The sequence below is a fragment of the Ischnura elegans genome, chromosome 7 (assembly GCF_921293095.1).
Source record: "Ischnura elegans chromosome 7, ioIscEleg1.1, whole genome shotgun sequence".
Taxonomy (NCBI): domain Eukaryota; kingdom Metazoa; phylum Arthropoda; class Insecta; order Odonata; family Coenagrionidae; genus Ischnura; species Ischnura elegans.
In genome coordinates, this window is record NC_060252.1 from 101,163,114 (window position 1) to 101,181,495 (window position 18,382).

Genomic DNA, 18,382 nt, shown 5'->3' on the forward strand with positions numbered 1-18,382 from the left:
GGCGGGACAACTTACTTGTCCACATTATGAGGCATGATGGCCTGATGAAAAACGATCCTGGAAGGACAGGTGGAAGTGAAGAAGGGCAAGGGACGGCCCCGAACGAGTTACATGGGACAGGTTGTAAAGGATGTAAAAAGAGAATAATGCACCACTATGAAAAAGCTAAAAAAATACAGAGCGAAATGGAGAGCTGCATCAAATCAATGTTTCGATTGTTGTCTTATGAGGGTGATTTTTAATTAATCTGAAGTATTCCCTGTAAATTAAACGCGCTTTAGTCATTGCTCCTTGCAGAATGAAGTCCTTATTTATTTTCATTTATTTATTTATATTTATTTTAAGTGATTTTCACATACAGCCGTGACGCCAATTTATAGTGAAATTTTTAACAATGGCAGGAATTAGACACAATACAATAACACCATAAAAACAAACAAAGAATTAACAAGTGGGGAAAGTATAACATTCAATTGGCAGACATATGGGACACAGCTTGTGCGGTGAATTTTTTTGCGTGACAGGTAAAAAGGATGTATGGAATGAGGGAGCGAATTTAGAAGGGAGGAGAGGCGATATAAAGGTAAGCGCTTGGTCAGGGAGATTCTGGGAATAGGGAGGTGGAGTAGGGAGGGCGAGCGGGTGGAACGAGTCGGTATTCTAAAATTCAACTGAGAGAGGAGTTCAGGGCAGTCAAAAGTCGAGTTCAAGATGTTGTGTAGAGAGTTGAAGTCCGTTTTAAGTCTGAGATTCTGCAGATTAGACAAGGAAAGAGAAGAGAATACAGCATCAGAGGACATATTGCGTAAATGAGGAACTCTATGCTTTATTTCCATACCACCGAAAACAGCTCTATACGGCCATTTCATCGGTGGGATTTACATCGGGGTTATTAACATGTTTACAGTTTAACGCGCACAAACAACCATGCCCTGGATAGCGATAACTCACCCAGGCGGGACTCGAACCCGCCACCTCCTGTTTGGCAGGCAAGGACTTCACCCCGCCGCCACCGAGGCTGGCGAAATTACGAAACAGTACCCCTGGCATTGTTTGCTGAAGTGTTCAATCCTTGTTGAGAATGGTTTGTCTGCAGCATCAGTTTCATCTTCTTCTACGAGCACGCCTCCCCAGCCCCATATCTCACGCACATTCTCTTTTGTCGTGATTCGCCACCGCTCCAGAGCAGATTCGTTGTCGTGGACACCGAGTCAATAAATTCATTCGCACATCCTAATGCAACTGACGTTTTAATTTCCCGTGAGATTGTCACGACTCCACAACTGCCTCATATCTCTGTTGAGCGCTCCAAGGCCTCATTTGCATGAATTTAAGGACGTGAGGTCACGGTTTTCCTGCACTGTTATTTCCATATCCCATGCGTGATTCCATGGAATCCTGCATTTGGGCCTTGCTGGTTCCCTTTGTATCCCTCGAGACATTCACATTGTGCAGCTGGAATAATGATGCGGAAAAGATTTTCTCCCGCATACCTACTGCTGAGGTGGTGGCGATATTATGCAGAGTGGGGGCTCGAGGAAAAGAATTGACGCGATGGATGGTATCCATGCATACTAGCAAGCTATGCAGAGTACCTATGAACTAGTTATTAAAGGCGAACGCAAGAGGGACTGCGATAGTGGAAGAGATGTATTGAGTTATGAAGGATATGAGACCGAGCAAGTTTAAATTTGACAATGATGTATCGGATTTCATTCACACTTTCATTAGCTGCACTTTTCCGGCTGGCAATAATTATTTATTTGAGTGAGTCCTTATAGTTTTTGTGGCAATTCCTCTCATTCGTGTCCAAATGTAAAAAATGGTAACCTTCCCCAGTAATGTTTTCGCATGTCTAAAAATATTTTATTTCGTGCTGTTTATTGTTTTAAATACATTGCGGCAATCAATGCTTTGGCATGAATGATACAATGCTTTTTATCTATACCATATCGGTTGATACCATGAGTGCTACATATCAGTTTTCGTGTAGTTTTTGGCACTTGAAAAGGGAAAAACTGCATTGTATCATCAACATTGCTAAATCAATGGCGGGGTAGTCATAGAAACATTACCACCTTTGTATCAGTCTGGGAAATGAACATACCTTGACACTTATTTCGATTATTCAAGCTATTCTTCTTCTGTGTTCTCTTTTATACCTTTGTCTTCCATTATGGTCTCTTATCCATCATGGAAAAAATGACGTTGTGAATCTATATGCTCTACATTCTATCTCTTTTATTTTTATTATCTAATCTACCGCAGTATGTTGGCGTTCGAGATAAGGCTGATTTCGTCGGAAAATAAACTGCTTTTGAGTTTACGTAATAGGTTTAGTGTAGTTGTCAGTCTACCACCTAAAAGGAGCAATTAAAACATATTATTATAAAAAAGAAGATAGGGTTGCGAGCGGATTTCGTATCGCGGCGTGAGAGAAGTGTTGTTTATTCCGGTTACTATGTTGAGGGTGACATTCCCAATCGCCTCCATCTCTTGCCCCGATCGTAAACTCGCCTCGAATCCCATCCTCCTACATGGTCGGAGATCCGCTCGTTTGATGGAAACTCTCCCGCCGCCCAATTTACCCCCCCCCCCCCCTTACCCCCCTCTATCTCTCCTCCGCACTTCCGCCTCCCCTCCCCTCACCCAAGATGTGACTTAACGCGCCCACGTGACCGCATCTCATTGACCTTGGGCGTGCGGAACCCCAATCACCCCAAACCACATCGCCCGCCTCCGGTGGCGGAGTCTATACTAGCTCCAGTTCTAAGAGTGGGATCGTTCCTCCCCAAAGATACGGACATCTCCGCACGCAACTTCTCTCAGGTGATGATGACCCGAATCGTTCATTTCGGTCGATCCGCTGATACAATTCAAGTGAATGAGTCATTGGGTGCGCTCAGCCTCCAAGTTTTTCAAGTTCCGAGCGTTCGAATTTCGATCGCAGTCAACCCCTTGCGATGAAATGAAGAGTCTAGCGCGTCATAAACTTCCGAAGCCAAATCGCGCGACGACGAGTGTAGCTCCGAGAATTTTTGGCGAGAAATAAGTCATCAAGAAAGACTGTTAGAGCGGTAAGGTTGCGTAGTCTTTATATTAGTACAATTTTGTCTGCTATGTTTGCTTCGAGTCCTTAATTCAATTTCTTCAAATACCTATGAATGCTCTCTCGACGGCATAAATATTTAAATGAATTTAAAATTGACCTTTGAGTGTGGTAATTGGTGGAAAATATATGTTTCGATCTAATGGTATTATTGTTATAGAAATGATTGCTGACGTTTACCCCTTAAGTTCCAAGTTTTTTTAAATGTGATGAAATTTCGGTTACTACTTTTCGCTTACCTCTTGCCATTCTACCTAAGTGGCATAATGGACTTATCATGGCTATTCGGGTCAAATGCTTTATCTTCTATATTATTTCTACTGTATAGATACCTTTTTCTCAACTTGTATGCAACCAAACTCTACAAATGAGGTACCAAACTGCACAGAATTTATCAGAAAACATGCGACGGCATATCTTGCTTCCTATATATTGCTATTGTTTCCTAAAATTCGTTTTTAAATAATAAAAAAAAACAAAAAAAAAATAAAAACCGGTAAATATTCCTGACGTTAACGGCGCACAAACTGATACATTGCTCACTTGCAACAATATCTCGCATTCTTTAAATAACGTTTATCAAAATGCGGCTGATTCAACCTTCAAGTCTCCTGTTGATACGTAAGTATGAGTCATCAAGTGCGTTTAACAGAGGATAGTGTAATTACTTCCAATGTTGTGTTTTAAGAGATCCTCTGACCTCAATTTGTACATGAACATTCCAATTAAATTTGTACATAAGACCATGTCTTTTTTTCTACATTTTAAAATTAGAAACGCGCCTATCCCTCTGTGGGCGGGCGCAGTACGCTCGTGACTACAAATATACAACTTTAATACGTAACTTTTCACAATGTAAGAATATAAATCCTCGGAGTTTGAGATGGCACATAGAACTGAGTTAGCTATCATACCAAAATATAGCTCATACGGCAATGGTCTAATTTAGGGTGCTCACTATCTCCACCTTTCCAAACCACCCTCTAGGTTGAATGACCAGGTATTATTGGCTCGAATCACTCCGCGTTGTATCATTGTTCATTTGCCGGAGAATACATGAAGGAGACCTCATTCCTTCACGTAAAAGGTTGTTTTATTGTGCCATTTCGATCGCATTTTAATCGATTTTCGAAAATGCCTGCAGCACGGCGATAAGTGCATTATGATCTACTTTTTTCTAATATGTTTTTAGTATGAAATGCAGGGAATACGTTTTCAGACATTGAAAAGTTATGGACTCCAGAAATCACATCATCAGGAATGTAAATTTCGCTTAACACCCCTGATTATACCATATGTCCCAATGAAACTACGGAATACCCCACCGGAAGAGGGAGGCGCTCTGCCGTGTATAAGTTTTTGAAATTCCCATTTTTTACGCATATTGGAGCTTAAAATTTCATTTTTATTCTTACAAAAAACCTGAAATTGAACAATTGTAGACATTTAAGAAGACATTTAATGAAGAAGTAATGATTAGCTGACTTGAAGTTTAAAATAATCATGAAATATTACAGTTTAATGCTGTAGAAATTTTTGGGACTTGTAGTCGTAAATTTGCATTTACACTCCCTTTACACCCAAATGCTATTTTAAAATTAAATTTTTTTAAATGAAAAAAAAATATTTTCAAATAAAATTTGGCGGGGGAGGGGGAGTATGAACCCTGTGACTCCCCTCTCTAAATCCTCCACTGTCTGGAGGGCGACTCGAGTATCATCTTCTAAAGCAGGGGTCTCCAATTTACTAGGCCACAAGGGCCGCATTCCAAGTTCCGAATCGCCCCGCGGGCCGGATAGCAAATTTACCGATGACTGAATCTTCGATACCTACGTTCACTGAAGAATCCGGTGGCGTATTTCTTATTTACGAACAGTTGAAGGCGACTTTGACGTGCATGAGAGCGCTGCAATGCTCCTAGAGGCGTCTCACATAGCTAAACGAGCGAGAATCGCACGCTACTTGAAACGAGTGCGCGGGCCGGATGAAAGCCCTCCGGGGGCCGTATTTTGGAGACCCCTTTCTAGAGTATTCGTGGTTCATTCAATCATTTTTAAAAGACCCGAATCATGTGAGTCGATCATTTGGATTTTTCCCGATCATTCATTCTTTTCTCGGTTTCTTGACCGGACGCTCCTATAATATCTGCTATTTTTTTTGTTCATATGCTTCGGATGGACTCAGAGCCTCCTACCAACCAGATTCCCCTCCTCCCTCTCTCTCGCTTTCCTCCGGCATTCCGAGTTTCTATCTCAACCCGTTCGCCGCTATTGGCCCGAGGGCGCCCCCTTCCTCACTCACAGATTCATTACTGAATTTCCCTTTAATCGACTCTTGCTCTCTCTTCATTGCTAGATTCGCTTTCGTTCCTTCCCTGCGATTGAGAACATTCACACAAGTGACGTGAGCACAAAATCCTGCCCTGATTATAAAAATGTATTACAGTTATTATAATTACGTTTGACATGATTATTTAAAGTGTTACTACTTTTTTAACCCTTAACCAGTGACGTGAAATATTTGATACACTACCAGTGACGTCCGGTCTGGGAGACCGCAATAAAACAAAAATTCGTAAAACGTTGCAAAGTCATTTTTATAGCTTAGTTTACTGTTTCTTTGGCCTCTCAACTATTATAAAACTTATATTTAATATTCTGCATTCCAAATACGAACCAACTTTTTCAGTAAAAATTGTCATTTGAAACAGGATCAAAAAACTGATTTCAAAAACACTTAAGTTATTATTTTAATTATGGTACTTTTTTAATTAATTACTTAATTATCCACGTTATGCAACTAGAAATGCTTACCTATAAATTGTTCAATATTATTATTATTCTTGAAAAATCACTAGGAGTTGTTTTAATAACTTTTTGAATCATTTCCATCAGCATTACGTCGTTTATTGGATTTCCAATTTAGTGACGTGAGGTCTCACAGACCACTACACTCAAATTCAGTAGCAAGTTTTCAGAAATAAATAATAAGAAAGTTAAATTTTAAGAGTGCTATGTCCTTAATATACTAAATTATGACGCTCACGACGATTATAGGTATTTTGAAATGGCAATTTTGAAAATATTCATAATTATAGAAACTCAGTGGTCTCTCAGACCGCACGTCACCGGTTAAAGGTTAAGACCACTCACGATGGTAGCATTAATCACCCGAAGACCAAGGTAATGCGGTTTTGTAAAGCATCGCGAGCGAGGAATGTGAGACTCAAGATAGAAGTAGGTGGGAAGAAGCTTGAGCAGGAAGAACAATTCAACTATTTAGGTAGCACATTAGAGGAAAACGGATACAGTAGTAAGGAAATCAAGAAGCGAATTGCATTAGCAAAGGAGGCGTTCATGAACAGGAAGGAGTTTCTGAGAGGTTCGCTATGTAAGAGTTAAAAGAAAAGGTTAGTGAAGAGTTTGATCTGGAGTGTAGCTCTATACGGTGCGGAAACGTGGACACTGAGGAAAGAAGACGAGAGAAGATTGGAGGAATTCGAGATGTTGGTATGGAGATGAATGAAGAGGGTGAAATGGACGGAGAGGAAAAGGAATGACGAAGTGCTGGATATGGTTGGCGTAGAGAGGCAGCTTTTAGATAAGATACGGAGGAGACAGAAGGTATGGATGGAGCGAGTACTAAGCGAGGAGGGGATGTTGAAAAGGGTGTTAGAGGGTAGAATGATAGGTGAACGATGGAGGAGAAGGAAGAGAATAGGATTTTTAGATAGAATGAAAGGGAATTCGTCTTATTTTATTTTAGAGACAAGTCCGTTAAGGGAGGGGAGGCTGCCAGAATACTTCAGAATGCCCCATGTAAACCTAGCTTAATCGGTAGAATACTTTTATAATAGTAAAAATAATGCAGGAAAAACTTTTGAAATCTGACAATATGTAACTCTATTAATGCTAAAATAATTCATATAGCTTATTTATTTCTACCATGGAATAAAGTCGCAACAATTCATTGGAAACCACGTGTAATTAAACACTCGTGCCAGCATAGATAACGGTCATTCCACGTCAACTCAACGCAAATACGTAATACTTTTAACCAGAATTTTCGAAATGTATGTTAAAATACTTATAATATATGTATTACAAATTGAATTAGAGACGTTGATACGTAGATAGCCACGCCCAAATTTTACTATATAAAAACACTTTTTTCTTGTAATTTTTTTAGTAGATCCTACTAATAATGGATCACAACTGATTTTAATAATTCCAACGTTCGCAAAAATGCAATTCCTACTCCTAAACTCCTCATCGGAGGTATCTCCACCCATCTCGACACTTACATTCGTGATATTTGTTGCAGCTAGTATGGCGAATCTTTTGACCTGCGCGTGACCTTCAGCTATGCGGCATGCAACTGCATTAGTCTTACGGCTCTCCAAATTGTTCAACGGATTGTCCTTCTCTGTACAAGACAAACGGGACAATACGCTCTTCCACTTATTTCAAAGTTGGGGACGGTTGCTAGAGGAGCAGCCCGCTTGCGTCGCATCCTTCCTGTTTTTCCCGGCAGGAAGCTCTCTCGTCGTCCTCTCCTATTCCTTTACTTGTGTTGTGTTCCAGTATCCTTGTTTTATTTGACTTCAAGCCCCACCGTGGGAGGTCGCTTCGGATTGCCGCGGAATTCCTGGCATCGCGCCCACACGTTAAAAATTGAAGTATCGAACTGCACTGCGCCGCTGCACCATTTCCCAGTGCGCGTTCGGACCGCTCTTTCACCCCCTTTAAATCTCGCGAATACATACATCCCTGTCGTGGAACGGCTTTTTTTGGCCACCGCGGAAAGCGCCATGCTTACTCTGAACGCTCATGGTGAATTACTCTTCGATTGCTTGTCCCACAAAGTGTTTTTAACATTAAGACTCACCCCACGGCAGTGGAGTGAGATATGGACGAACGTAGCGAACAACTAACTTAGAATATTGATGGAGACTTTCGCGGGGTGGTGCAGCATGCGTAGCAAGGTATTCGGGTTGACCTCCGCGTTGTTTCATCTTCATGACGACAGTTTCGCCGGCGTTGCAGCTGGCGTCTTCTGGCTGGCATCACTTAGAACCTGAAGACGCCAGCTGCAAAGCCGGCGAAACTGCCGTCATGAAGATGAAACGACGCGGAGGTCGACCCGAAAACCTTGCTTCGCAAACTAACTTAGAATGATCAAACCGGTTACGTCAATGTGGCCCTCTTCTGTTGGGAGGAATCGTAGGGAGGAGGTCATCATTGCAAGACTGAGAATCGGTCATTGCGCCCTGACACATTCCTATCTCTTCACCGAAGAGAAGATCCCACCTCGATGTGGCTATTGTGGCTGCCCTCTGACTGTGAGACACCTCTTGACGGAGTGTGATGAGTACCAGCTTACGCGTGACAGGATAGGCGTCAGGGGCAACCTAGAATGTATTCTGGGCGATGACCCTGACCGCCTAAGCCGTGTCATAGAATTCATTAAGAAAACTGGTCTTATAAATTCGATTTGAGTGGCTTAACTTTTACAGCAATATTCTCAACAGTGCCGCACTAAACTGAAATTATAGTATATGCTTATGTCACAATTTGATTGTGCGTGGTGCTAATGACCTTAGCTGACGACGCACACGTAACCCCAAACCTACTACCAACATTAAGCACGCTTAGAATAATTCGCTATTGCAAGATGCTGAATCCAACTCAGTCATTCTCAAAAGTGCTGAAAATCTATCAGTATTGAGTTCTGACGATTGCAATCTGAATAGGAGTACTTAATTTTTAATGAAAGAAATTAGGCATATTTTTTATTATTTTGAATAATAGTTAGAAATCTGTCATGTACCTATACTGCAAAACTCCACTTTTGTATCCTGCTCGGACTCTGATTATTGGTTATCGCCTCCATTAAAAACTTGCAATGAGTTTTAAGCTATTCTGTTCATTTCTCTCATTTATTGCTGTACGGAAGCCATTTCAAATTGTTGCAATGTTTTTTCGCGCAACAGAAGCAGGTAAAAACTAAGAAAAAAATCAACTTTATAGTAAATTAGAAATGTTTTGAAAATGCAAATTAAATGTACGATTTAACTCTACAAAAGGCACATGAGCGTCTGCAATAATCTGCTCTCCATGGTCACCATTAACAGTAGACAAAAAAAAAACAAAACACAAACGAAAAGCTCGCTACATCCAATGGTAGGCAAATGAGCGTGATGCAAACATCTTGGCGCCTGCGCAATGCGCTTTTCCAAGGAATAGTTCTGAGGATATAGAATCTCCCGAGTTTCTCCGCTATTGGCTTATTTCGTTGGGCAGAAGTTTTGCTTGCATTCCAGCAAGCTTTCTCTGAAAGTTTGGAGTGAATAGTTAAGCGAATAAGATGGTTGAGCGCCGGCGAAACTGGCATCGGAAAATATGGACCAACACGTAAGAAGCACCGAAGAATCTTCATCATCAACTCGTTTATCATGTCATATGACTATTTTTAATTAATTACAGCCTTCTGTTTGATAAAGTCAGTCAGTCCATTAGAGATAAATGTGTAGTTAGCTTTTTTAGGACTTTCTTTAAGCTTTTGAAGTAATGACCGCCATTTTATTTGCAGAAATTCTTTCGTATATATTACTAAAATTTTTCGATAATTTTCAATGGCAATAGTCCGAAAGATTTCCATCCTGCACCAATCCAATCACTCCCCTTTAACTTCCCCAATTGTTCATTTTTCTCTCCACCACATTATTCCTTCAGATCTTTCCCCCCACTGCATTTGAATATATATATATATATATATATATGTATCTATCTGGCATGGGATTTTGTTAGTACCTGATGATGATTGTGTTGCAATCGAAACACATGCTGTAAGCTATTATAATAAAATTAGTGGGCAATACGATATCTTCGTCTTTCATTCAACGTGTTGTTCCACGAAATCTCTCCGCCAAAAGTTGACTGAATCCATCGGATGTTTAGTTATTTTGAAATGTGTTTGGAGTAATCTATTATTATTATTTTTTTAAAAATTTTCACAGCATTTTTGCTGGTTTTAGGCGAGATACGGGTATCACCAAGCACTCTCGTCTTTGTACTCTGTGTTGAAAATTTTTCTTTTTATTATTATTATTATTATAACCTCGGGTCGGAAGGAAGGAGTGGAGATGAGTGAAGAGACCGTGATCCGTGGGATTCAGCGCCCCCCGGCGGAGGGGTTGGTGGCGCTGGTGTTGGGGCGAATCGGCCCCCCTTGGAGTCGCCCCTTTTTCCGCCTCCCCTCGCCTCCCCCCTTCCCTCCCACCGTCTTATTCGGCTGAATCGTGCTCCGTCCCGACGACTTCTCGTGTTTATTCGATCGAGACGCTTCCTTTTACGTCCACCAAGGCGAGAACAACGGTTTCGATATTTGGCAAAATCCCAGATGCGAGGCATTCCTCTCTCCATCTCCTGCCCTTCCATTTTCTTCTACTTCTTCCTCATTCAAATTCCTTCCTGCTGCAACCCCGTCCATCCTGCTTACATTTCGTTAAAAATATTCGCGATGAGCAACAAGAGCGGTGGACATAACTTGTGAGTACTAGGATGCTTAGGACATGTCGTAAGTATCCTTACGACATGTCATTACAAGTTGCATCCTAGTACTCACATGTATCCTTACGACATGTTGTAATCACACTAATTACACCACCAAGCCATTTTTCGCCACATGAGCCACAGTGTGGACTTGTGACGTCAACATCTTGTTCGGTAAATCCCATCCCGAAGTTTTCTCTGAGAAAATGGCTTGGTGGCGTATCTGGCGAACACACCTGACCGGCAATTGGGATATCCGGGTTCGAATCTAGGCTAAGTCAAATATTTTTTCATGACGAATTTTCATCCGTTGGTGTATTTAACCTTGCACCCGTGCGCGTGACTGCGTACAAAGTCACTTGTTCCTGCAGTGCTCTGGAGTGGATTTTTTCCATCTTGGAATAACTATTTGCAATTTCCCACAATTATACAATTTATTACCACCTACGTTTCAATCAGATATCCGGATTCGAATCCCGGCTAAGTCAAATATTTTTTCACGGTGAACTTCATCCGTTGGTGTATTTAAATCCACTTCATCCTGAATCTTCGGATTTTATCCAGCGAGTTAATTCCTTTTTGGCGAATTTGCCACGCCCGGGTGCAGGTGAGGATTAGCGTGTGATGGGTGCATGATTAACTTTATCTCTCTCCTCGGCAGTGCCGGCGGACATGCAGCGGTGGCGCGCAAGGATGCGGACGGAGACGGCGGCGTGGCTGCCCGGGGCGGAGTCGCGAGGGGCGCGGCGTCCTCCAACTCGGATGCGACGGATATCATCCAAGCGGATGGAGGGGCCAACGAACGGTAACGGAGAGACAACCTTTTGTTTTTTCCCCGCTTCTCCTTCTTCTTCTTCTTTGCCTTTTAGGATTTTCACGCTGTCGCGGTCTCCCCGCGTCGACCGCTCTCCTTCCCATGAGTCTTTGCTAGTGTCAGCATGGGAGAAGGAAGTAATTACTCCCCTCCAGCACCGTGAAGCTCACAATATATATATATATATGGATGTTTAATAAGAAAATGTTAATTAACCCTTGATCTTCCTCACAACTCCTTCTTGTTGTCAAGAAGGAAATGAATATAATCTGAGGTTTCAGGCGAGATGGAGTGGAAACGGATCATAATGAAGAAGAAGGAGCAATTTCCACTATTTTAAATTTTATTGGTAACATCAGGTACCTGATGATGCTGTAAGCGAAACCGGTAGTACCAATGAAATTTAAAATTGTGGAAATTGCTCCTGCTTCTTCATTAAGGAAATGAATTATAAATTTCGGTTCATTTCCGGTATATTTTTTTGCGATATATTTATTTCTGTTCCGCGACATGGTCCGCAAATAATATCGATTAGAGGATATCACATACATGCTTGCCTGAGCATGCTAAGTTTACAGCTTATAACTAAGTTGTTAATTGAGAAAAATTCCATGACATGAATATCCTGGTTCTTTCGTCGCTAGCCGTAAAACTGATTCAATAAAGGGTTACCATAAAAGAATGGTGCGGTTTGAGTATTTTATAGGACGGAAGGGGATCGCACACCTGGCGATTTTTCTTGTGGGGGTTAATCAATTAGTTGCGTTAGTTAGTAATTAGCAGCGTTGTTTATTGATGGAAAAATTTGCGACCTGAACCACATGGGCAAAATTAATGAAGCAATGACAAATATTTATGAAGAAATGTGAACTAATGTTTAGACAGAAGTGGACTATCGTTTGGATATTTGTCGAGATATTAAGGGCGCACATATTGAAAAATTAGTAATGTGAAAAAAAGGTTTGAGATGACAAATTCGAAAAATAAAAAACATAAACTTCAAGAAATTCTGTTACCATTCCATATTAACAACCGCACCATTCTTTAACGATAGACCTGTATTAGGTTGCTGTAAGAAGATAGAATAAAAATCGTCACGGGAGTTCTTTACTATCTTAAGGTAGCGGCCGCAATCGTTTCCAGAAATCAATGTTTGCGTACTTTTCCGTGAAGAGAAAACGAATGACTGTGATCTTAAATTAAATCGAAATTTGGAGCTTGTACGTGGTGGAAGGGATCCATTTTATCATCATATAAACTGATAATGGTGTGGAATGTACTTGATAATGGTGTAACAGCTGAAACCGGTCGAAATTAAAAAAAATATAATTTGGAAGTAACAAAGTGTGTTTTATTGATAATATGATTGTGATCTTGATTTGTATTCAGTTCTTTCGATCCGCATTACTGAAATTTCGTACGGTATTTTATTTAGAATAATCTACGTCTACCCTTACTTCGTCGCAGGACGTTAGCTACTTAACGTTTTTTTTTGGCAGAAGTGAGTTTTACCTTCATTCATTACGCTATGCATTCAATCGATTCGGCTTTTACCTTGTGAAAATCCATGTTGAAACAAAATACACGCCATGCACTCTATTGTTATGAAAAATAGCATTATCTAATAGTTATACATATTTATATTTGCGGCTAATGTGAGATATGACTCTCGTTAGAATAATTACTGTATAGAGTAGCGAAAATATTTCACACACTTTTGGAAATATTTTCTCGAGTTGTAATTATGTCATTTTATCATTTAATTTCGATTTAGATTGGAAAATTTTTGGATATGAATAAATTACGACATTATGATTCACCTGTAGTCGACGAAAGGAAACTTTTTGCCTTTCCGTTGGAAAAGATGTGCACAATTGAAAGAAAAAGTCATCACCACGGAAAATATTCGGCTGTTTTCCATGGCAGATATTCTTTCCTCCTATTTAATAAAGGTAACAAGTATTTAAATGCATGCAAAACTACCAAAGACCAGGCGTCGTTTTCATCGTCGAGTGCTCTTTCTCCCTTTAACTTCATTGATCTGTTCAATTGCGTCGAATTGCTTAGACGATTACTGAGGCAAGTGAATATTCCAGCACAAAGAAGGGAATTCTTAACTTTTTCGGAGAGGAATTTTTCTCGGGTTGTCAACCAGGTTAATTCAGTCGTATAGGCCGACGTTTCGGAAGACGAGTTGTCTCCCATTTTCAATGAATGTCCAATTTTAGCCTGAAATTGAATTTTGAATTGAAACTTGAGTATGAAATTGGACATTCATTGATTAATACGCCTTTATTAATTAACCTGGTTGAAAATCCGAGAAGAATTCCTCATTATTATTCACCAGGAGAAATTAAAATTGATTATTTTTCGGAGAGCTATCCCTGTTCGAGAAGTAGTATTTCAGTGACTGAAATTTGGGATTGTATCATTAGCACAATGCTTATGACCCTCGCTATATGTGACCTCAAGGTAAATTTGGTATTATATAATGCCCTTTTAAGTTTGCTAGAAAATCTCTTTCCCTGCAGAAAAGGAGATGTGGCTATGAAACTCAGGGTCATATCTTTAGCTTAATTCGTGGCGTGCTTGAGGGATGAAACAAATGATATAATACTGTAAAGGTATACTTGAAGTACTGCAATCCATTCCTTCTACACTACAGATGATGATATTGCTTGCCAGTTAATAAGATCAACTTCTCCTTTAGATACGATAAATTATTAGCTTTGGTTAAATTCCCTGAAAATTTTTTAAAAATTTTCTATCATAAATTTGGTCAATACATTTAGAATTTAGGACTAAAAAAGTGCGGCTTGTATCTTTTGATCACTCTGTGCCTAGTTTGATTTGCTCTTCTAATCGGTATTAAATGTGATTATGTGTAGATTGTATTTCAATAAATTATTTTGGTAATGGGGGCCAGTATCATTGCGAGCAATTTTCTTGCGAGTCGAGTAACGATAGAGGCCTCTTAGGAGGCTCGTTTTTAGTATAAATGGGAAAATATTTGGAAGTAGATATTATCATGGAGGAAAGAGTAATAAAAGTGAATTGGGACCATCAGGAGTTATGAATAAATGAGTGTATCATTTTCAGAGTAATCGTAACTAAATCGGTTGGTTAAATTTAAAAATCACTGCCTTATACTTCACTAAACTCAATGAAATTAAATGAATCACATTTTGCCTGCATCTTCACCAGCATCATCATCACCATTACATTTTGGTATCATTTCAGAGTAATCTTACCATAACCTTTTTCGGTCCAATTTTTTTAATCATATTATTTTTTTTCAAAATAACTTTTAGGAAAATATTGACATGTTTGTTTGTTGCCCTATAAATGTTCTTACAAAATCGTTTAAAGTAAAAAACCACTGGGTTTTAATAGTATCCATGTACTATCAAAGAGTTTTTTCTTGGAAAATTTTCAATGTGTGATATCCCTTTAAATAATGTATAATCCCTTGAGCCTTTGTATAATCGCAGTGCCTTGAGATGTCAAGCTGAACTTGTCGTTGGGTCTGATGCTAGTACAAGGCCTGTCGAGTCACCCTCGGCGTTGGACCGCAAAAGGTTAATAGGTTGGTTACACTAAAAATAACTGCCTCGTGCTTCCCTGAATTGAATGACATTAAATGCCTCAAATTTTACCCGCATATTTTTCACAAGGATAAGCTAAAACCATTTTCCATCGCGGTGTCAAATTCTAATCCTCCGATGAATATAATTTTGCTTGCATCCGTTGCACGTATTTGTGAACAACTGTTGTCAATAGACATATCTGCCTTTGGTATTCCTCCATACGTACCTACGCACGTACTTTTGCTTCGGAGTTTTGCAACGTTTCTCTTTTTTGTGACGTGTTTAGAGTATGACCTGTATATCGTGACCCCCCATGTCACGCTCTGCCAGTGTTTAGCGCTCATTGTGTTTCGCTTGAATAGCTCCGTTCAGTAACTCGATTGAAGTTCCCAGTCGTTCGTCCATTCTCCGTCATCTCTGCATATCTTTGAATTTTTTCGAAAGTTTGAGGATGCCTCGCGTTGCCTGAGATATGTGAACGTTTCAATTCGAAATTAAATCTTCTGGGTTCTAAAGAATTATGCAAAGCGTGTCATCAGGTCAGCTCGGACTGCGAAATCTGGAATGAGCTCTATTGAAGGTCAAAATCTTTACAAATTTTGTTGTTTTCATGCGAGCACGTATGCTTTGCGTATTAAAATTATTCTCGCCTCTTGTTTACTGCCTACGAGATTTTACCCGTAAACGTACCTACCATGGAGGGGAGAATAAATAACCTCACGAAGAACGTTAGGCGTTCCGTTTTACTACGAAGGTATAAATTCATAGAGAATTTCTCTCATGCTCCGGAATGCGCTGCTGGTATTGAAATATGTTTGCTCCTGATTTTATAAGGCATCAAAGTCTTTTTGGTGGAGACAAATTTCATTCAAAATGTATTACAAAGCATCCTGTTCTCCCTCGGCTTGCTCCTAGACCTTCCCTCAACGTTTAATGTGGGAATGAAGAATGTCGACACATTAGGTGCAGAGATCTTCCCTGCACCATGTGATCCATTTTAATAGAGAAAAGGGTCAGGAATATAAAAAAATTATTTAGACGGAAATGTTTTGCATGATAACGCCAATCCCGATGATACTGTGTAATCTTAATGGCAATGACCTCTTGTTGTTGTGAGAAAGAGATATATTTTTAGCTTATTGTTGTTAATTTCATGGAGCAAATCATTATTAGTCGACCATGTGGTCAGATGGAACAATACAGCTAAAAATTATATGAAGTGCAAAGTACAGAATGAAAAATGTTAAATAAAAAAACAAAAGATCTTGGCCTTCAAATTGATACTTCTATTGGATTTAAAATGTGTTATTTTTAATGATGGTTATCCGTGTAGGGAACTCGTCACGAGGGTTTGAATGTCCATTGTTCAATATTCAGTTATTAAGCTAGTCAGTCAACGATCGTCCGAAATGTCGAATGAAAAGGAAGCTCTTCATACTTGAAAATACTAGATTCCGTCTTTCCCTCACCAAACTGACATTTGCAGTAGGAGGAGGATACACGCTTGAGGAAGACTAAAATGAAAGAGAGTCAGTCATTCTGTACTTAGGGACCCATATTTTAATGTGAAATATACCTCCATTTTGTTTCAAAATTGGGTTATTTTGTTGCTGCATTATGATTGAGTTGTCTTCGGCCGTTTCCTAAAATGCCAAAGTTGCTATCTTCACTTGATGTGGAGACTCTTAGCTACGTCAAAATGAAGTAATTCACAACAGGTTTTGTGCGTTTTCTGTAATTTCAAGGATTGACGACGTATTTTGACGTAATAATGAGTCTGCGAATGAAGCGAAGACAACATATGTACACAGCCCAAAATATACGTCAATTAATAGGGCTAGAACTTATCTTAGCGTTTACCATTAGACCCAATTTATAATTTTTTTATGATTCAAAATAGTTAGACGTGTCTCTACTTTGTTGGTGAATGACGTCGGAGTTTTTTTCGGATAAATTATTATTGTACCATTTTTATGTAAAGGAAGCATGATTCATTGCGGTCTAAGAAAGTTTTCGATTTGAATAGACGGTGATGTTTTTTCTCGGGCTCATCACGACTTGTCGAGATAGAAGAATCAGAGGCAAAACAAAAGAACGGAGGTTGTCCCCTGACGTTCGTGAACTGCCTCTTGTCCGTGATTCGATTTCAAATCGCTTGCTTTTCTCACTCTTCTAGTGCGAGGATGTCAATGTGACGAGTTCAATCACCTTAATGGAAAATTTTGATTACACCTGTTTCTTTCCTCCCACTATTTGCACTTTCTTTGGAGACAACTGGGAGAATGTTATACACTCTCGTAAATAAAATCGAAATATGAGTCAAAATGTTGATTTAAAAAATGGTAAATGATTGGAAAATATAGCTAGCCGTATGAATGGCAAGGGTAAAATGATGTAGTTTCAAAATTTTCAGGTAAGAATATTTTGGTTGACTTTGGTTGTTTAACGAGCTTAGAGCTATCGAGATTTATCGATAATTATATTTATTATATAATTTAAGTGTCACTGTATTGACATACCTTTCCACTCGAGCTTTTTCCGTCGCTAAAACCGTCCCTAAAACCCCATATCAGCCAATCGGAACGCATGCCCGTATGGAGCGATTGCAGCGCAACGTTTGACAATCGTGGGAACGCCATGGATAAACAAACACGCTGTATATTTTCGTTATGCGGGTCCCATGACAACGAGCTGTGATATTGAAAGTGATGCGAAAGCCGACGGTGGGAGGGACCGTGTGATTCAGAAAAATGATCACTATCGCGATCACTTTTCCCGTCGCGAAAAGCGATCGCTCTAGTGATCACTTTTCGCGACGAAAGAAAATGATCGTGTGATTCAGGCTTAAGGAAAGGAAAACAAGTTCATTTACACGACGTGTCCGCAGATATATTTAGACGAAGACGTCTGATTTTGCGGTCCACTTTTTCCTGTAACTTTATGTAATAATTAAAGGTGTTCTACCGGTTTAGATAGGTTTACGTGGAGAATTTTGCGAACCTTGCGTGACTGTCCCTCAGATCTAGCTTAATTTTTTTTTCTTTACCGGTAGGACCATTTCCCTTTCATTCTACCAGAAAATTCTTAAATATTCTATCAGGATAGAATGTTTAAATATATAAGTTCAACAGATTCAGGCTTCAATTCAAGTTAGACATATTTTAAAAAATAAAGATCGTTGCACTTTTCCACCAGATTTTTTAATGCGTACAACGCGTTTCGGCTCACTGAGCCATCATCAGGTACAAGACACTGCAAAACATTTGAAAATCTCCTTTATACCCTTGAGAAAGGGGGGTTGGGAGGATTTGACATCTTT

At 39.7% G+C, this 18,382-nt stretch overlaps 1 protein-coding gene across 8 annotated transcripts in view; it reads left to right on the forward strand.

The window, feature by feature from the left end:
* LOC124162285 overlaps nt 1-18,382 on the forward strand; it is a 568,759-nt gene that overhangs the window by 58,996 nt on the left and 491,381 nt on the right. For all 8 annotated transcript variants that reach the window (XM_046538768.1, XM_046538767.1, XM_046538763.1 and 5 more), the window contains exon 2: nt 11,324-11,467. In XM_046538768.1, the coding sequence (XP_046394724.1) occupies nt 11,324-11,467 (144 nt within the window). The remainder of the gene's footprint in view (nt 1-11,323; nt 11,468-18,382) is intronic.